This window comes from Brachypodium distachyon, chromosome 1, assembly GCF_000005505.3.
Source record: "Brachypodium distachyon strain Bd21 chromosome 1, Brachypodium_distachyon_v3.0, whole genome shotgun sequence".
Lineage (NCBI taxonomy): Eukaryota > Viridiplantae > Streptophyta > Magnoliopsida > Poales > Poaceae > Brachypodium > Brachypodium distachyon.
Genome location: NC_016131.3, coordinates 53,013,435 through 53,029,591, shown reverse-complemented (window position 1 = coordinate 53,029,591; position 16,157 = coordinate 53,013,435). Strand labels below are relative to the sequence as shown.

General features: G+C 46.1%; 1 protein-coding gene across 1 annotated transcript; it reads left to right on the top strand.

The window, feature by feature from the left end:
• Positions 1-7,622: 7,622 nt before the first annotated feature.
• LOC100839328 lies at positions 7,623-14,063 on the top strand. Its single transcript, XM_003557367.3, has 8 exons — positions 7,623-8,085; positions 8,778-8,941; positions 10,028-10,233; positions 11,948-12,202; positions 12,310-12,396; positions 13,036-13,208; positions 13,377-13,486; positions 13,643-14,063. The coding sequence occupies exons 1-7, from the start codon at positions 7,670-7,672 to the stop codon at positions 13,483-13,485; spliced, it is 1,410 nt and encodes a 469-aa protein (XP_003557415.1). The 5' UTR covers positions 7,623-7,669; the 3' UTR covers position 13,486; positions 13,643-14,063.
• Positions 14,064-16,157: the final 2,094 nt, after the last annotated feature.

The following is a 16,157-nucleotide window of genomic DNA, read 5'->3' as shown; positions in this document are numbered from 1 at the left end:
ACATGGATGAGCAAAAGTGTGTTCCGTATGGCTGTGACACGCGTCTAGGCAACATGTCACGCTGCATGCATTGGCACCTGTGGTATCCCCTTGTCTATAAAAGGAGAACCAATGTCACCGGTCAAAGGGTTCCAACCCGAGTGATTAGAACATAGCATAGCGTTCACCTAAGTAGCCAGCCCGGGAACTCCCCAAGTGATCTGTATGCACTCAAACTTGTGAATACAACTCAAGGCAGGACGTAGAGTATTACGCCTCTGGGTGGCCCGAACCGGAGCGGTGAATGAGAAGTACCTTTCTGGGCGGAGGGAGATGGAGTCATAGAGGACCGGCGTTGGTTGTAGAGGGATACCAAGCTCCTAGGCCACATAATTTGGTAGTTTGGACAACCGCGTAGGATATCCACGCCTTCCTCCGGAGGTAGCGGGATAGCATAATCCCGATGGTCGTCGACGACGGAGTCCACCATCACACTCACTTGTGCGTCGTTCATGAGAATGCCGTGCACCAGTGGTGGTGATTGTCTGGGCATCAGGCGGCCAATGGCGCTTACAGGCTTCCCAGGCTTGTCAACGTGGATACGACACTTCACCGGTGCCTGTGCGTAACAAGAAGAAGGCATATGTGTGTAAGATCTTTATTCATGAAGGTAAGGATTGAAAAAGAGTTTGAAAAGATTGCTTACAAGGATGTTGTCGCTCGGACCCTTATCGTTATCCCGGCTGCCCTCGCTTGGGGAAGGTTGGCTAGCGGGGGGGGGGGGGGGGGGTTGTCCATGCTAGGAGCCGAGCTGTAACCTAGGGTGTAGGTTTCTTCGTCCTCCATACGTGTGTCGGAGGCGGCGCTGCTCTTCAGCGGGGTGCTCTTTCGCGGGGGAAGAGGAGGAAGAGGAGAAAGGAGGTTCCTCAAACCTCCCACTCCTCCCCCGAGTATGGCGTCAAGGGCAGGGTGGTCTTTGGCCAATGCCGACACCAAATGATGGACGGCTTGCACTGCATATTCCCGCGACACCTCTTGAGACACAATAGATGCCTGCTCTCGCGCCTCCGCCTTAGCTTGTTCTATTATCTCAGAAGAAGCGGGGAGCTTTTTCTGGACCCTGCTTCGCTTCGGAGCAGGCGGAAAATAATCATCCTAGCAAGCCCCTTCGCCTTCTCCTAGAACACGGCCCGTGTGCTCCGCCTTTTGCAAGCCGGCGGTCATAGCCGACTCCCACCTCTTGCTCTGCACGGAGTTGTCGGAGGTTTCTGACCTCTTGCTCTCCTCCCATTTGTGGACATTTTCCTGTTATCATATAAGACAGGACGTGAGTCTATATGGATCAGGAGTGTCATAATTCACGCCGAAAATAACTAAATGCACGTGAACCCTTACCGTAAATTTTTTAACAGGCGGCTGCATTGGCTCAATGCCCGCCCACTGCTCGGGTGTCATGTGCTGACGTGCATATTCTCTAGCACGTTGATCCTCTAGCATGCCATTCACTGGAGGCACCCTGCCTGCCGCCTCGAGAATTTGGTCCTGCTTGCGCCAAACCTTCTTCTTCCCCTCTTTCCCGACACTCCCTAGCCTGTGGTTCAAGGGCTTCCTTAAGCGCAGCGCCCTCATTCGTTCACTCTTCGCAATGAAGGCAGGGTCAGACGATTCCTTCTTGAACTTTTCCCATTCGGCCTCATCAGTTACCGACGGCCATTTCTTCTTGATGATCTCCTACGGTTTGTCCATCCACCTTCTAGTGGTGATTTTCCAATTAGCAAGTCCATTGCGGACTGCTATGTTGACGGCCGCTAGGAATCGCTCGCGCCACTCATCGGTGACTTGGAACCTTCTTGCAACATCCGCGATGCACGTGTCTCTAACGACTTGGGAGATGTCACTCCACTCATCGGTGATCTTGCAATACTTGCGTGCAACGGCTCCACAGGTCGTTGCGAAGGCCTTCTGTGCCCTCTCAGGCGACTCCGGGCGGCCTCTGTCAGAGTGCCGGGTGACCACATAACAGAACTCCTTCAAGTTGTGGCTCCCCCTCGGCGTCTTCTTCCTTGGCTTCTTAGCGGGAGTTTCAGAAGGTTGCGGGTTACTCTCGTTGTTTCGCTCTTCTGACCTAGAGGGGCCTGAGCCAGAGCTGGCAATTTGCTCTCCCGATGAAGACTCTTCATCGACACGATCTACCTCCTCCCGATCAAGAACTGGGTTCTGGCTACTCTTGTCTATTTCGTACCTCTGCCATCAAAACCATCAAATATGTATCGGCCGAAAATTTCGGCATGACCTATGCTAAAAAACTAGCAAATTTTCTCTACTAGGAGATCGAAACCTGCATAAAAAACCCACCCGCATATGTACCCCCTCGGCACGATGGCCGGCCCCTTCTCGAATGACCCGACACGATGGTCGGGCCCACAATTCATTACTCATGTGTATATAGCATATAAAAAATCATGTATATAATGCATATACTCATGTGTGCCCATCTAACTCAATTATCCACTACGACAAACTACAAATCACTCTCTTATAAATCAGCAAGCTAACACTTGTATACATATGACAGCAACATATAAACAGCAACAAAGAATATATATGACAGCATCATATAAAGAACCTAATTATATAACAGCAGCAGTAAACAACATGTTAAGGTGGCTTGAATAAGCAGCAAGGCTAAACAATATAAGCAGGAAGGCAGCAGTAAACAGCATGTTAAGTTCTAGGAGCACAAATAACAATGTGTGCCCATGTACTAACCCTACAATGTACTAACCCTATATCAAATTTTCATAATCTAAATCGGGATATTGCCCATGTACTAAATTTGACAGTAACAAACCCTTCTAACAGATGCTGAACTCTCAATTTTCATAATCTAAATCGGGATATTGCAACCAAATCCTAACCCTAACCCTAACCCTAATCCTAACCTGTGGCTCGGGGAGGAGGCGGTCGGGCGAGGACGACGCGGGGTGGCGGCGCTCGGGGAGGAGGCGGTTGGGCTCGGGGACGACGGGCGGCGCTCGGGGAGGAGGCGGTGCGGGCTGGCGGTGGTCGGGCGAGGACGACGTGGGGAGGAGGCGCTCGGGCTCAGGGACGAGGACGCGGCGTCAGGCTCGAGTAGCGCGCGGGGTCGACGGCGGCGGCGGCGCAAAAATCGGGCGGCGCTTCCGTTAGGGTTAGGAAATCCCACAGCTGGTCTCTCGGGTTAGGTGAGGACGCGCATGCAAGAATGATTCTAAGTGTTTCGGCGGGTTCCGTTATATACCCCATGCACATCAGTAACGGGCGGATAAGGGATGCGACCGTTAGTGATGTCTAGAAGAACATCAGTAACGGGCGTGTGGCATCCTTCACTAGCTGCAGATATACCCCAAACCACTCTGCCAGGGTTCCAAAACTGCTTCAGCTCATCCTTCACTAGCTGCAGATACACATTTAGGTCAGCTCCCGGCTGCTTTGGACCCTGTATGAGCATGCACATGTGGATGTACTTTCTCTTCATGATTAACCATGGAGGAAGGTTGTAGACAAACAAGATCACTGGCCATGTGCTGTGCTTGTTGTTCATGTTTCCGAAATGATTTATCCCGTCAGTGCTGAGACCGAGCCTCAGGTTTCTGGGCTCTGCCCCAAAATCTGGAAATGCCGTGTCGAAGTTCCTCCACTGAGTCCCATCAGCAGGGTGTCTTAGGACCCCAGCTTCCTCCACACGGTAGTGCCCGTCAGGATCGAATACAGCCTGCGCCGGACCGTGATAGACGAGATACCTCGCATCCTTAACGTTCTGCATCCAACGCTCAACTCGGCCACCTGTCGTAAGATACCAGACAGTCTTTGCTGGCCTGCCCTTCATCACTTCTTCCCCATCGTCTTCGCCAGCTCTAGCGTTTTTCTTCTTATATCTCGATGCACCGCATATGTGGCAGCTCTCATGGTTCTCGTACTCTCCAATGTATACCATGCAGTCGTTTGGACATGAATGATGTTTCACGCAATCTAATCCGAGCGGGCATGTAATCTTCTTCGCCTCGTATGTGCTCTTGGGCAACTTATTTGGCTGTGGAAAAACCAAAGCAAGGTAACTCAACAAGCCCGTGAAGCCCTTGTCTGACCAGCATGATGCTGCCTTCAGTCTCAAAAGTTTGAGCGTCACTTCGAGCACGTTATTTTCTTCGCCAGCTACATCATACATGGGTGTGTTTGCGTCCTCCAACAATTTTTTGAACTGAGCAGACTCTTCCTCATCTTCGGGGTTCTCCAGCTGGTCCCGTAGGTACGGGTCATCTAGCATTTCGGCAATCCTGCCACGTGGAGCTACTTCACCTTCCACATTAGCCTCTTCATCAACCCTTGTTTCTTCCTCGGAATCATTCGCCAGATCATACCGCAGGACATCATCATCTTCACTACCGCTATCGACATCAACCACATCCTCCCCGTGACAAGTCCAGCGAGAATAACCATCGACAAATCCCGATGCCAGCACGTGCATCTGAACATCTTCAGGCTTCATCATGCATGTGTTTCCACATTTGCGACATGGGCAACGCATCATCAAAAGTCATTTTCGTTCCATATCACCTTTCGCGACTCCAAAAAAGACCGTCCATTCGGTTATCCATCGAGCATTGATTCTTGCCTTGGTGTACATCCAAGAACGATCCTTCGATCTACAACACAATACACAAGAAAACAAAAAAGCAAAATAGTTAGCCTAATCATTGACAAGGAGATTAATGTGCTAATTAACCGAAGCTAACTAAAATTTTGAAATTAGAGACATTCGGAGAGAAATTAGAGGCCGGCGAGAAAGATCAGGAGGGAGAGAGAGCACGCAAGCGAGAGGGAAGCTCCGGGCGACGATGAGGACGCCGCATTTCGGCCGGCGGCCGCGGAGCTCAAAAATTTGAAATTGGGAAAATTCGGAGAGAAATTGGAGTCCGGCGAGAGAGATCAGGGGGGGGGAGAGAGACATCGGGAGGGAGAGGAAAGCTTAGGGCTCGAAGATCGGAGCGCGCCGGCCGCTGGAGCTCCAAAAATGGAGCTCGCCAGCCATGGCCGCTCGCCGGCCATGGAGGCGGCGCCGCCGACGCGGGGGGGGGGGGGGGGGAGGGGGGGAGGGAGGAGGGTGTACCTGGGGTGCTCGCCGGCGGCCATGGCGCGGTCTGGCGGCACCTCGCCGTCGCCAGAGAGGAAGGGGCCGCAGCTGGTCCGTCACGACGCGCGGCGCGACCAGCTTCGGCTCTGCATAGCGTATTTAATACGCAAGTTACATCAGTGTCGGTCGAGGTTTTCTCGACCGTTACTGATAATCGTGTACACATCAGTAACGGTCGAGCTGGTCCGACCGTTACTGATGCATGGTTCATCAGTGGCGGTCGCCCCTTAACCGACCACCACTGATATAACTCTCGAGCTATGAGGGTTCATCAGTGGTGGTCGGGTCCCGCGACCGCCACTGATGTGTGGCTGGGCGGGGACGGACGGTGCCCGCTCGATTCATCAGTAACGGTCGTGGCCGCGACCGACACTGATGTTCTTCATCAGTAACGGTCGCGCCAGACCCGTTACTGATGTGGCGTTGCATATAGACCGTTTTGTAGTAGTGTCAGAAGTTTAGCCTAAAAAAAAAGAGTCAAACCCCAAACCTTTCGATCAATAAATTACACAGCAGTCACGTTTTGACCATAAATTACAAAGCAGTCACGTTTTGGCCATAAATTACACAGCAATCACTTTTTCACCATATAATGTGGATAGGAAGGACAAAAAAAGGTTGTTGGGACTTGTGTGACTTGCGACTTCTTTTTAAGGTCAGGCCTTACCGGGCCGGCGAGAGCCGTGCCTCGTGCCACGCCTAGGCCTGGACATTGGCATTGACATTTGGGCCTGGCCCAGCCCGTCAAATATCTGGCTTCACCGGGCCGGGCCAGGCCATCTATAATCATGCGGCATGAGGACTATTTTTCTTTTCTTAAGCAAAAGCATACATTTATTGGCATAGATTTTTTTTAGAGTAAGGAGAGTCATAAACGTTTATTAGCTTAGATGGTTATTATTTTTGGATTGGAGAACACGGTAAAATGTTAAACGACAAAATGTTGTGTGTTGTTATTTTAGAATTTGCGGTTCCTATAAAGTAGGTCAAATTTAAATAGTTTCACTTCAAAGTCAAAAACCATTATAGGTGAAGTGCTTCAGATAATAAAAACATAAATTAGAATGTAACCCTTGTAACTAAGAATTACCGCAAAATCTCTCGAAATCATTTTTCCATGGTAAAAATCTTTGCAACACGAAAATTATTCAGGTTCAGCAAAAGACTGCAATTAGACTGAAACGGTAACATCACCACTCATACCCCAACACGAACTTGGCTGGCTCAAAGATTTCAAAAAGCTCGTCCATCTAAAAAGATGAGTACCCGTGATGGTTGAACTAACTTGGACCAGCGATGATCTCTGAAAGGTTTAGATCGTCAAACTACATGATCTTCACCGTAACACTAGAGAAGGATTTCAAATCCACGAAAGATCATAGTACATTAACAAAAACTCATCAATTTCATATGAACGAATATGCGACAAATCTCAAATTCGCAAGGTCGGACACATCAAATCCGCGGTGAGTTAAATTATCTGGACCCGTAGCATTGCCAGATAAGGGACCGCTGCAAGAGGAAGAATCAGAATAAAATTATTCTCGATCGCATCGCACCCTCCGTCATAACAGTGACGACGAAGTCAAAAGCCTCGTATAATGTAAAAACTAGATGAACCGAGATTTCCCAACTCAGGGAAACCGTGAATCTCGAAGACGGTGGTGCGCTTTACCTCAAAATCCTGAAGTTTTCGCGTACAAGTGCATCTGTGATATGTGCATGTGTTCCAAATTTTTTTTGAGAACAACGATCTGACTTTATTTATTCAACGAATAAAGTACCTCTAATCGAAAAAACTAAAACGACAACAAATATTTCAGATAAACCGAAAGTTACATCAAAAATCTTTGAAGCCAACTTTTCTAGCTGCGTCTTTTGTATCTTGATGTTTCTCCAAATCTTTGGTGACGAAACAGTTGAAGATCAAACCTGCATAAGCTGAACTAACCTTATAGGCTTTACCGAGCCGGATGAGCCGTCCATTCCAGCGGATGAGAACTTAAGATCGTTGAACGCGCGGTGACCGGAGACACACCCCTCGAAAGATAGGTTGTCAAACCATTGAATCATAATCATTGCCGAAGCGACGAGGAAGAATACCAAAATCACAAAATTATGACCCATGAGATCCACAAATCCATGAAGTAGACCATGATAGTCACACTAAAACGGGGATGAAGCCGGAAGACCAAAAATCCGAACGTCGTCGCCTCCACCGTCAAGACGCCGTCGCCAAGAATACACGAAATCTTATTACAGATGCTACCTTCTGATTCTGATGGCCAAAAGTCTACCGGAGACGAGGTGAACCGGCCACGAACTCTTGATCGATACGGACGTGCAATTTCCAAATATGTTGATCAGTTTGCTCAATTGCTCCTCGACTCCGCCCGTTAATAAACAGCCCACTTAAAAGCCCATTAACAGCCCAACATCGATCAGACACGACACGACACGACACGAGCCCGAACTGGAAACCCTCCTTCGCCCCTCTTCCTAAACCCCACCGTCGAAATGCTCCTCCGCTCCCTCCTCCGCCGTGGCGCCGCCGCCGCGGCCGGCGGCGGATGCGCTGCAAACGCGCGCCCCGATCTGCCCGGTTCCCTGGCTTCCCTCCTCCTGGCGTCCCGCTCATACGCCAAGGCCAAGGGCGGGGGGAAGCCGGCGTCCTCCACGACCAACCGCGGCAAGGTCCGTGTCAAGGATCCCAAAGGCGGGGTGTCCGAGGATTCCTCCGCGGCGGGGGACTTCGCGGCATCCTCGGGAGGGGCAGATGAGCTCGATGCCGAGTTCGAGTTGCCCACCGACCCGCTGCCCCCGACTTACGATCCCGCGCTCGACGTCGGGCCCGGAGGCCGTCCGCTCTTCGCCTTCACCGATACCTTCGCGTCCTTCTCCCACCGCGGGGCCAATGCCTACGTCGATTTCACGTACACGCCCATCCTCTCCTCTTCTCCGTTGTCGTGTCGATTGGATCCAATTGCACTCATGCGCGTGGTTGTGGTTCTAAGTGTCTGTTTTGTTTGCCAAGTTCGATTTCGTTTTTTCTTGTCCTAAACTTTGGCGTTAATTACCCCAGATAAAGTTATGTTTGTTACAAGCCATGGGACAAACTGTGGTGTATTAAATCTGTACCCATTGGAAATTAGTAGCAGGTGGCTTGATTGTTGTATCAAATCTGACTAGGTTTCATGTTGTATGCCAGCATTCCTGTATGGATCGTCATTTTTGTTCCTTATTATTGTTTGCTTCATCGCTCATTAAATGGTAAAGTATGCATGCTGCACGAGTTTAGCATGGTCACTCTAAGTGATGCTTTTCCCTGTTGAACTATATCGTGATCATCTTAACATGTGTATTTTTCTAATGCAATGCTTTATTGTATCAACTATAGTACTTTTAATCTTCTGCTGCAGCATATTCCATTTTTTGTAATATTTTGTTGTACCGTTATTCTATTTGATGCAAAAGACTAAATGTTTACTGTGATTAGCTGCCATAAATAGATTATTCTTCGACATGTAAGATCATGATTTGGAAGTTATGTTTAATTACCATGTTTTCTGGTGTTCCTTGAGATCTTTATGGGATATTGAGTGTTTGTTTTCTGGCCTTTGTTCAGTTTGGATGAATGGAAAGCCATGTTACCAGAGGGATTGCCAGCAGGGATGATGAAGGAGTTCCAGGAGACGAGACGGTGTGCTGTGATGGTGAGAGAGAGCTTCCTAGACCTGCGGGATAACTTCCGGAGAATTGTTGATCCAGCCATTACAACCAAACGCAAAGGTGTCTTGATACTTGTGCATCTTTGATGTTTCCAGTATGAGACTGTATGATGTGCTAGCCATAGAACATTATGCGGTGTCATTTTTTATGTCGCATATACAGGGCTTGTAGTTTGCCTTGGTCAAGTCTTCAATATGTCTTGGGCCCCTTTGATTCACCGGATTCCAAAAACACATGAATAGGAAATGATTACAATGTCATGCCTGCTTGAATCCCACAGGATTGAATTTCCACCAAAGTTTGTTTGGTTGCACCATAAGAAAAACAAATAAATCTTTCCAAGAGGTTTCAGTCATTAAGAATGTTGCTATAAATGTAGTGCAAAGAAATCCTTAGAGAAAATTTCTATAGGATTCAATCCTACAAAGCAAACAAGGCACATAGGAAAAATTCATAAGGATTCAAATCCTCTAAAATGTCCTAGTATAAGTGTGGCATTGTCATTGATTGTGACCTCACACTATGATTTTCATCCTACTATAACTGTATAGTTGAGTAAAAGCTGGTGCTGTTAGCATGATTCACTTGTGTATGGTGAATGAACAGAAGTACTGCTACCTGACTGGTTCTTGAACATTTTTTTGGTCATGTTGACATTGGAGAATAAAATATTTTTTATTATGATAGTCTATTCAGCATTAAAAATAAGACCATTCAGAAAAGATTTTTAGTTTGCTTTTTTTATGCTTTATTGGATATTTTTGAAGCTCTGTCTTGGCATTGGTGCAGAAGGCAGACTTGGATTTTGCCTTGTAGTGTTTGATGGTAGCATATGAAAATGGGATCAAATACTTAATGCTACATTATAGTTCTGTAGCCTGTTGCACTCTGCTGGCTAATGTCTATAGGCATGCAGAGGGTAAACTTGTTTGGTTGGCATCAGAAAATAAAAAACAAAAACTATCTAAGAAAATCTTTGGGCCATGGTGTAGATTTGTTTCCCACTGAACACATTGTTATCATGAAGAAATCAAACATATAATTATTGTGTATGAAACCAACATGTGGCCTGTAACATCGTACCTTGGATTATTAGGTTATGAACAAGAACAACCCTAATCGTCATCCTTTTCTATCTGTCTTCAGACAACAAAAGACAAATTATCTTGGATGGTCCTCGGAGTTGTGGTAAAAGCATTGCACTTGCGATGCTTGTGCACTGGGCACGAACTGAAGGATGGCTGGTATTCTATGTTCCACAAGGGAAGGATTGGACTCATGGAGGATTCTTCTATAGAAACACCTACAGCGATCTTTTTGATACTCCAGTACAAGCTGCAAAGGTTTTGCAGGTGATAATGTTGATCCCTGCATTATGCTTTTTCCCAAAGTACTAGAAACCTCTTTATTGCATTATCTTTATGTCCTGTGAGACATTTAATTTTTATTCCATCTGTTCTGTCTAGTTTCTTGCTAGCTCTAAGTTGATTTCTATTGGTAATGTATTAGTTACCTGATCTTTACGCTTTATAAAGATTTGAGTTGGTGGTCATCTTACCAAGACTACTCCCTTAGCTTGTTAGATGATTGCCACCCATTAAATGTGATACACAGGGCCATATCTAGGAATTTGGGGCCCTGGTGCGGAATGTGAAATCAGGCCTTCATAATAATAAAAAATGTCGCATAATCTTAATTATATTGCTTCATTATATGATATTTGATCGGTTTTGCTATATCTAAGCCACCTGAATTTTAGTTAGAGATAAGCTGTTTTTTCGGCCATTGGATATGGTTGCGATTTATGATTCGAAACAAACGATGGAAAAATAAGATTAAAATGGATCTAAATACTAATCCAACGTCGCTGATTCATCAACTTAGATTTAAGCCTTTTACTTAAAAGTCAGACGTCTAAAATATAGCCACAACCTTTCTATAGTACTTAGAAAATTTCAAATTTTATGTTAAAATAATAAAGGTTGTATTTATAAGCAATAAGCTGACCAAGCAATAAAGCTGACCTTCCAACGGCTGTAAAAAAGAAAGCTGACCTCCCGCGGCCCGCCCTAGCCCCTGCTTTTTTTTTTTGAGCAAAGCCCTAGCCCCTGCTGATCGATCGATCCGCACAGAGGAAGTTGCCCGAGCAGGCCTTCTGTCCTTTTCCTTCATGGGCTTTTTTCTATTTCGTTTAAGGCTTTTTTGCTGTTAATTAAGGATGTCTAAGCACTAATTAGTACTATTAAGGCTAGATTTGGAGCCCCCTGATTTTTGGAGGCCCTGAACGGTTGCACACCTTGCAGCTGTCACTATACGGGCCTGGTGGTACATATATGTATCGCGATCTTTTGATTATAGTTGATTGGTTTGACATATACTTTTGAGATTTCTCAAATAAATATTTTGAGAAATTCTTATTTGAAAATGAGAGCACATGAATATTTAAAACAACTCATGCATGTAATATATATTTTTAATTCCGTAGCAATGCACATGCATTTAGCTAGTGTAGCAGTAAATCAGAGAACAGTTTGCATTGGTTGGGTGGTCAGGGCATATTGATTGGCATTCACACTTTTCAAATAACTTGGAACTTGTAAAATTATACTCCTTCTGTCCCATATTAAGTGACTTTCTATTACATGTATCTAGACCCTTTTTTTTGCATAGATACATCCGTATTTGGGCAAATTTGAGTCACTTAATATGGATGGAGGTAGTAGCCTTTCTTAAGATTAAGTGGTTCCAGCAAATACAAACTCTAAGGTGTCATAAGATTCCTTCTACATTTTACTTGCAGCTTTATGCTGTCTTAAGGTATGTATTATCAGAGTTCATCAGTTTTACATTGGATCCATCATCCATGGTTTCATATTAAATCATTAGTTGCAATACAGCCAATGCTGGAAAGGAGAGTTTTTTATGTGTGAACTGTAATTCTTGTATTTATGTGAAGAATAGTTATTGTTGATGATTACTCACATATAATGCATATCTAGAACCTGGTATTATAGTTGGCTAGCTTGATCAATAATCTCTAAGCATCTCTTCATATTGTTGCTTCAGGATTTTTTGAAGTACAACGAAACCCGCTTACAGCAGTTACCATGTCAAATTTTTGAGCCTATCCCCCTGGGAGAAGGTACTGGTGTTGGAATGATGAGAGGAGCTGACACAGTGGAAATGCCTGAAGGGTCCACATTGTATGATCTCGTTCAAACTGGGATAACCCACACGCATGCATCAGTTGGTGTTGTAGTTCGTTTAAGAAAGGAGCTATCACTCGTTAAAGATGTCCCCGTGTTGTTTGCCATTGATCAGGTATGGCAGTAGTTTTGAGGCCCATGCATGCATCGACTTTTCATATTTGATGATTGTTGCGCTAGTGGTGATCAAAACCAAAAAAATACCTTTGTTTCTTTTTGCAGTATAATAGTTGGTTTACATTCACCGAGTTCCAGGAGCCTGTAACTGTTAGATCTTGTCGATCAATCCACGCAAAGGAGCTTACAATGGTTTGTTGCACCAACCTGCTTACATCATGTTTTAGCATTAGATTCTGTAGTTATCTCTAACTTTCTCCTTCTAAACGTAGCAAACATTTGTGCCCTATCCGCTTACTTTGTACTCTCTCCGTCCCATAATTCTTGTCGTGGTTTTAGTTCAAATAATGTCAGGAATTATGGGACGGAGGGAGTAGCTTGTTTTGGTTATGCTATTGTAAAAACTGTAAGGCTTTCCCCCCGTTTTCTGGGTGCTCATTTTCGTATCTTTTACGACTGACAACCCATAGAATGCTCTTTTTGTTTAGTAATCATAAATAAAACCGTACAAAAACCCATTATGGGTCTGGTGGGAGTGAACTTTTTGAGATCTGTATTTGCTCTTTTCTTCTTAATTTTTAAATGAGACGTGCTTTTCTTCATGGATCTAATCTGAAGGATCATAATAATTTTTTCTTGACATGTAGCATTTGATCACTGGTAGTGCTTTTCTAACTAATTTATTATAGAACTCATCATGGCTGGTTTTGTTTTTTAAATCGTTTCTTTCACCATCTGTTTTGGTCCAAAAACCTTGACAGTACGTGAAATGCAGTCTCTTTGTCAAATGGTGACAGCTTATAATATTCCACACATTGCTTACTTCAACAGGTCAATGCATATAGATCCATGCTGCACAATGATATGATGGTGGGAGCCTTTTCGCATTCAACCGCAGTTGGCAAACTACGGCAGGAGCTCCCAGATGTTCCGTCCGATGCTCGTTTGATGTTTCCACGGTACACCGTAGATGAAGCAGAGACTGTGTGCCACTATTATATGAGGTGCTTTCGAAACAGTCCATATTTCTGTCCAGTTATTTTAATTTTGTGTCATGGCTGACAATCACATGTGCTTACAGAAGCTCTTAAGTTGGTCCTACCTGTTACTTTTAAGCGCTTCCTGTGTAACTTGAATTAAGCAATGTTCATTTTGATCTTTTTGTTGGGCAGGCAAAAGATTATTCGACGTGAGAGTTTTTCAGAAGAGAAGTGGAAAAAGATCTATTATTTGTCAAATGGAAATGGCTCTGAGATGAGGTGGCTTGCTGCCTTCATATGAGGTAGTGAACACTGAAATTTACTTCCTACTCCGTATTTACTTGTATTTATACTTGCATCTTCAGAGGATGTATGAATCTTCCCCCAAGATTGGTCCTTTCATTTGAAACCTTTTGGTTATAAGTAATTTTGTATTCTTTTTGCATCTCTGTATGCAGTTTCTGATGCCTGGATTGATACAACATAAAAGTTGCAGCTTCTGTGTTCACTTCTCCACTGTTGTATACTTCTACTCTGTTTTATGGAACTACTGGGAGCAAATTGCTACCTAGTGAAAGGAATTTCTCCCGCCTTTTGAAGTACGAACAAATTTTGGCTGCAGCTCCAAGTTTTATCCATCTATTCTGACAACCTTCACGTGTACTGACTAGGATTATCATGAGGTGCCCTAGTGATGCAGGATACAAATAATAAGCAACAGCTGTAGAACTCTCGTTTCGCAAAGCCTCAACATGTTTTGTTTCAAATATTATTTGCCTGCTGCTATTGATTGGATGCCATACTTGATACAAAGAATTTGAGTTGGTGCTATCTTTCATGGAGTTGAATCTTATCAGATGGTTATTATTTACCTTGTTACCAACCGAAAGCTTGAATCTTATTAATCTGGTTGCTCCAGCATGGTGAATCAAGTCTAGAACCGTTTCTTTTTCTTGAGAAATTTCATCACCCGACTGGTCCATTGATATGATCGGATTGGCCCGGCTGGTGTATCTCTTCTTCCTCCTGCTACTGTCATGGAGGGTTTCATGGTGGAGCTAGCTAGTAAAGGTGATCCTCCGTGGTGATGGGGAATGGGTCTGTGTTCGCCAGTTCTTCCTCTGACGAGGCTCTGGTGAGCTGGAGTCCAAAATGGTGAAGCCAGAGCATTTTGGGAATTTTTATGCTGCGGAGCTTGTTTGGATATGCTGCAAGTTCGTAGCCACAGTTATGCTGCAGAGGTGTTTTTTAGTTGCCCCATATGTTTCCCATGCTGGTTACATTGCGATCTATTTTCAAAATAATTTCTTGCTACTGATGGGTATTTGCTGCACGCATAATTATTATTTTTGTTGCGCTGATGTATCTGTGATGTTGCGACATTTTTTTGCATGATTTTGGTAGGCAATGAAAAGAATGGGAACACACAAGAAAACGTTACATGCGGGTTTTTCTTGCACAGAATCGTGACGCCAGATCAGAAGATTGGGAGGTCGGCCAATCGTGCGCTGGGAAATCGACGTTCCCGTTCTTTTTCTTTGCTCATCTTCGTCGTGGCCGGTCTGAACACTAAGCCACAAATTAAATTCCAACGCGGCGGTTACGGCCATAAATCGCAGGCAAGATTATCAGAAGCTTGCTGAACATATGTATTCAGAACACGTAATATTGATACATGACCTAATCCCCATGCTAAAAGAACTGGCCAGCCCGAGAAAGAATATCGTCCACCCGGGACTTCCGGGTGATCCGTTGTACGCACATATGCGTGCAGATCCCTATCTACAACGACGAGGTGCGCCGACACGCCGGCTATACGTCCAGGCGCTGCACCGGCGCTTCTTCCACCTGCAGCATCGGCTGGACGCCCTCTCGACCTTCTTCATGGCCGCCATCTGCCGACGACGGCTCCTCCGCTGCCACCGACGGCTCATGCACAGACAACGCCGCCGCGCGAGTGCGAGCGCGCCTCCGGGCCTTCTTGGCTCGCCGGCTCGCCTGCCGCCGCTCTGCTTCGGCCACGTATTCCGCGACCGCCTGGGCGAGGAGGCCGGCGTCGACGCCAAGGTCCTCGGGCGTTGGGAGGCTGATCCTGGCGTTGCGCCTTATGCCTCCGTCGCGGACGCCGAGGCAGTTCGCCGCCTTCTTCTCCATCGGGCTAGCTCTAGCCTTCGCCGGAACCACGTCGATCTGAGGAGAGAGCGGAGGCCGGAGGGATGATGATGGAAGAACGGTTGCGATTCCCTTGTATTTATCGAGAGTTATTAATCCTCCTCCAACTCGATGTCGGAGACGGTAGGGCACTTGGACTGCGATTAGCTTCCACGCTTGATACGCTCTAATCCGGCTAATTTTTTTTAAATAATACGATTTTTTAATATTTTTAAAAATAATACGCGTTTATCAAAAATTTCAAAAATAATACGGCCTCGGCCTGGCCCAGGCCGATGCCTAGGCCAGGCCGACTGGAGGCAGGCTGCGCAGAGCGTGGGTCCCACAAGAGGCAGTCGGCGTGGCCCAGACCGACTGAAGCCCAGTCGGTTACGCCGGGCCCGACTGGCCAGTCGGTCTAGCTGTGGCTGAAAGGGGGCCGGTGGGTCGGGCCCCCGGAATCTTTCCTTTTTCCTTTCCCTTCCCCCCTTCCCATCCCTCCCGTGCCCGAGCCCAGCCAGACGAGCCGCCCGTGCCCCCCGCTTCTTCCTCCTAGTTCTTCTGTTCTTCCTTTTCTCCTCAAATGCCCCAATTTTCTAACCCAAATTAATGCATTTTGATCCCATTTAACCCACAAAATCGCATCCCCTACCTAGTTGGCACCCAAAGACACCTCGATCTACTGTTTTCAAAGGCCATGTAGAGCTAATTTTGTGGTGCAAAGTTGGAGCAATGGTGGTGGTTTGGAGGAGTTTGTAGGTGGAGGTGGTGCTCATCCGGTGACTGTGAGGCTGCTCGAGGTTGGGGTTCACACGCTTCAAG

What these genes read in the sequence shown, in the direction of transcription:
- LOC100839328 (XM_003557367.3), top strand. Translation starts at nt 7,670, where the DNA reads ATGCTCCTCCGCTCCCTCCTCCGCCGTGGCGCCGCCGCCGCGGCCGGC. An exon ending in TGTTGTTTGCCATTGATCAG is followed by an intron (nt 12,203 to 12,309) that starts GTATGGCAGTAG and finishes TTCTTTTTGCAG; the next exon opens with TATAATAGTTGGTTTACATT. An exon ending in ACGCAAAGGAGCTTACAATG is followed by an intron (nt 12,397 to 13,035) that starts GTTTGTTGCACC and finishes TTACTTCAACAG; the next exon opens with GTCAATGCATATAGATCCAT.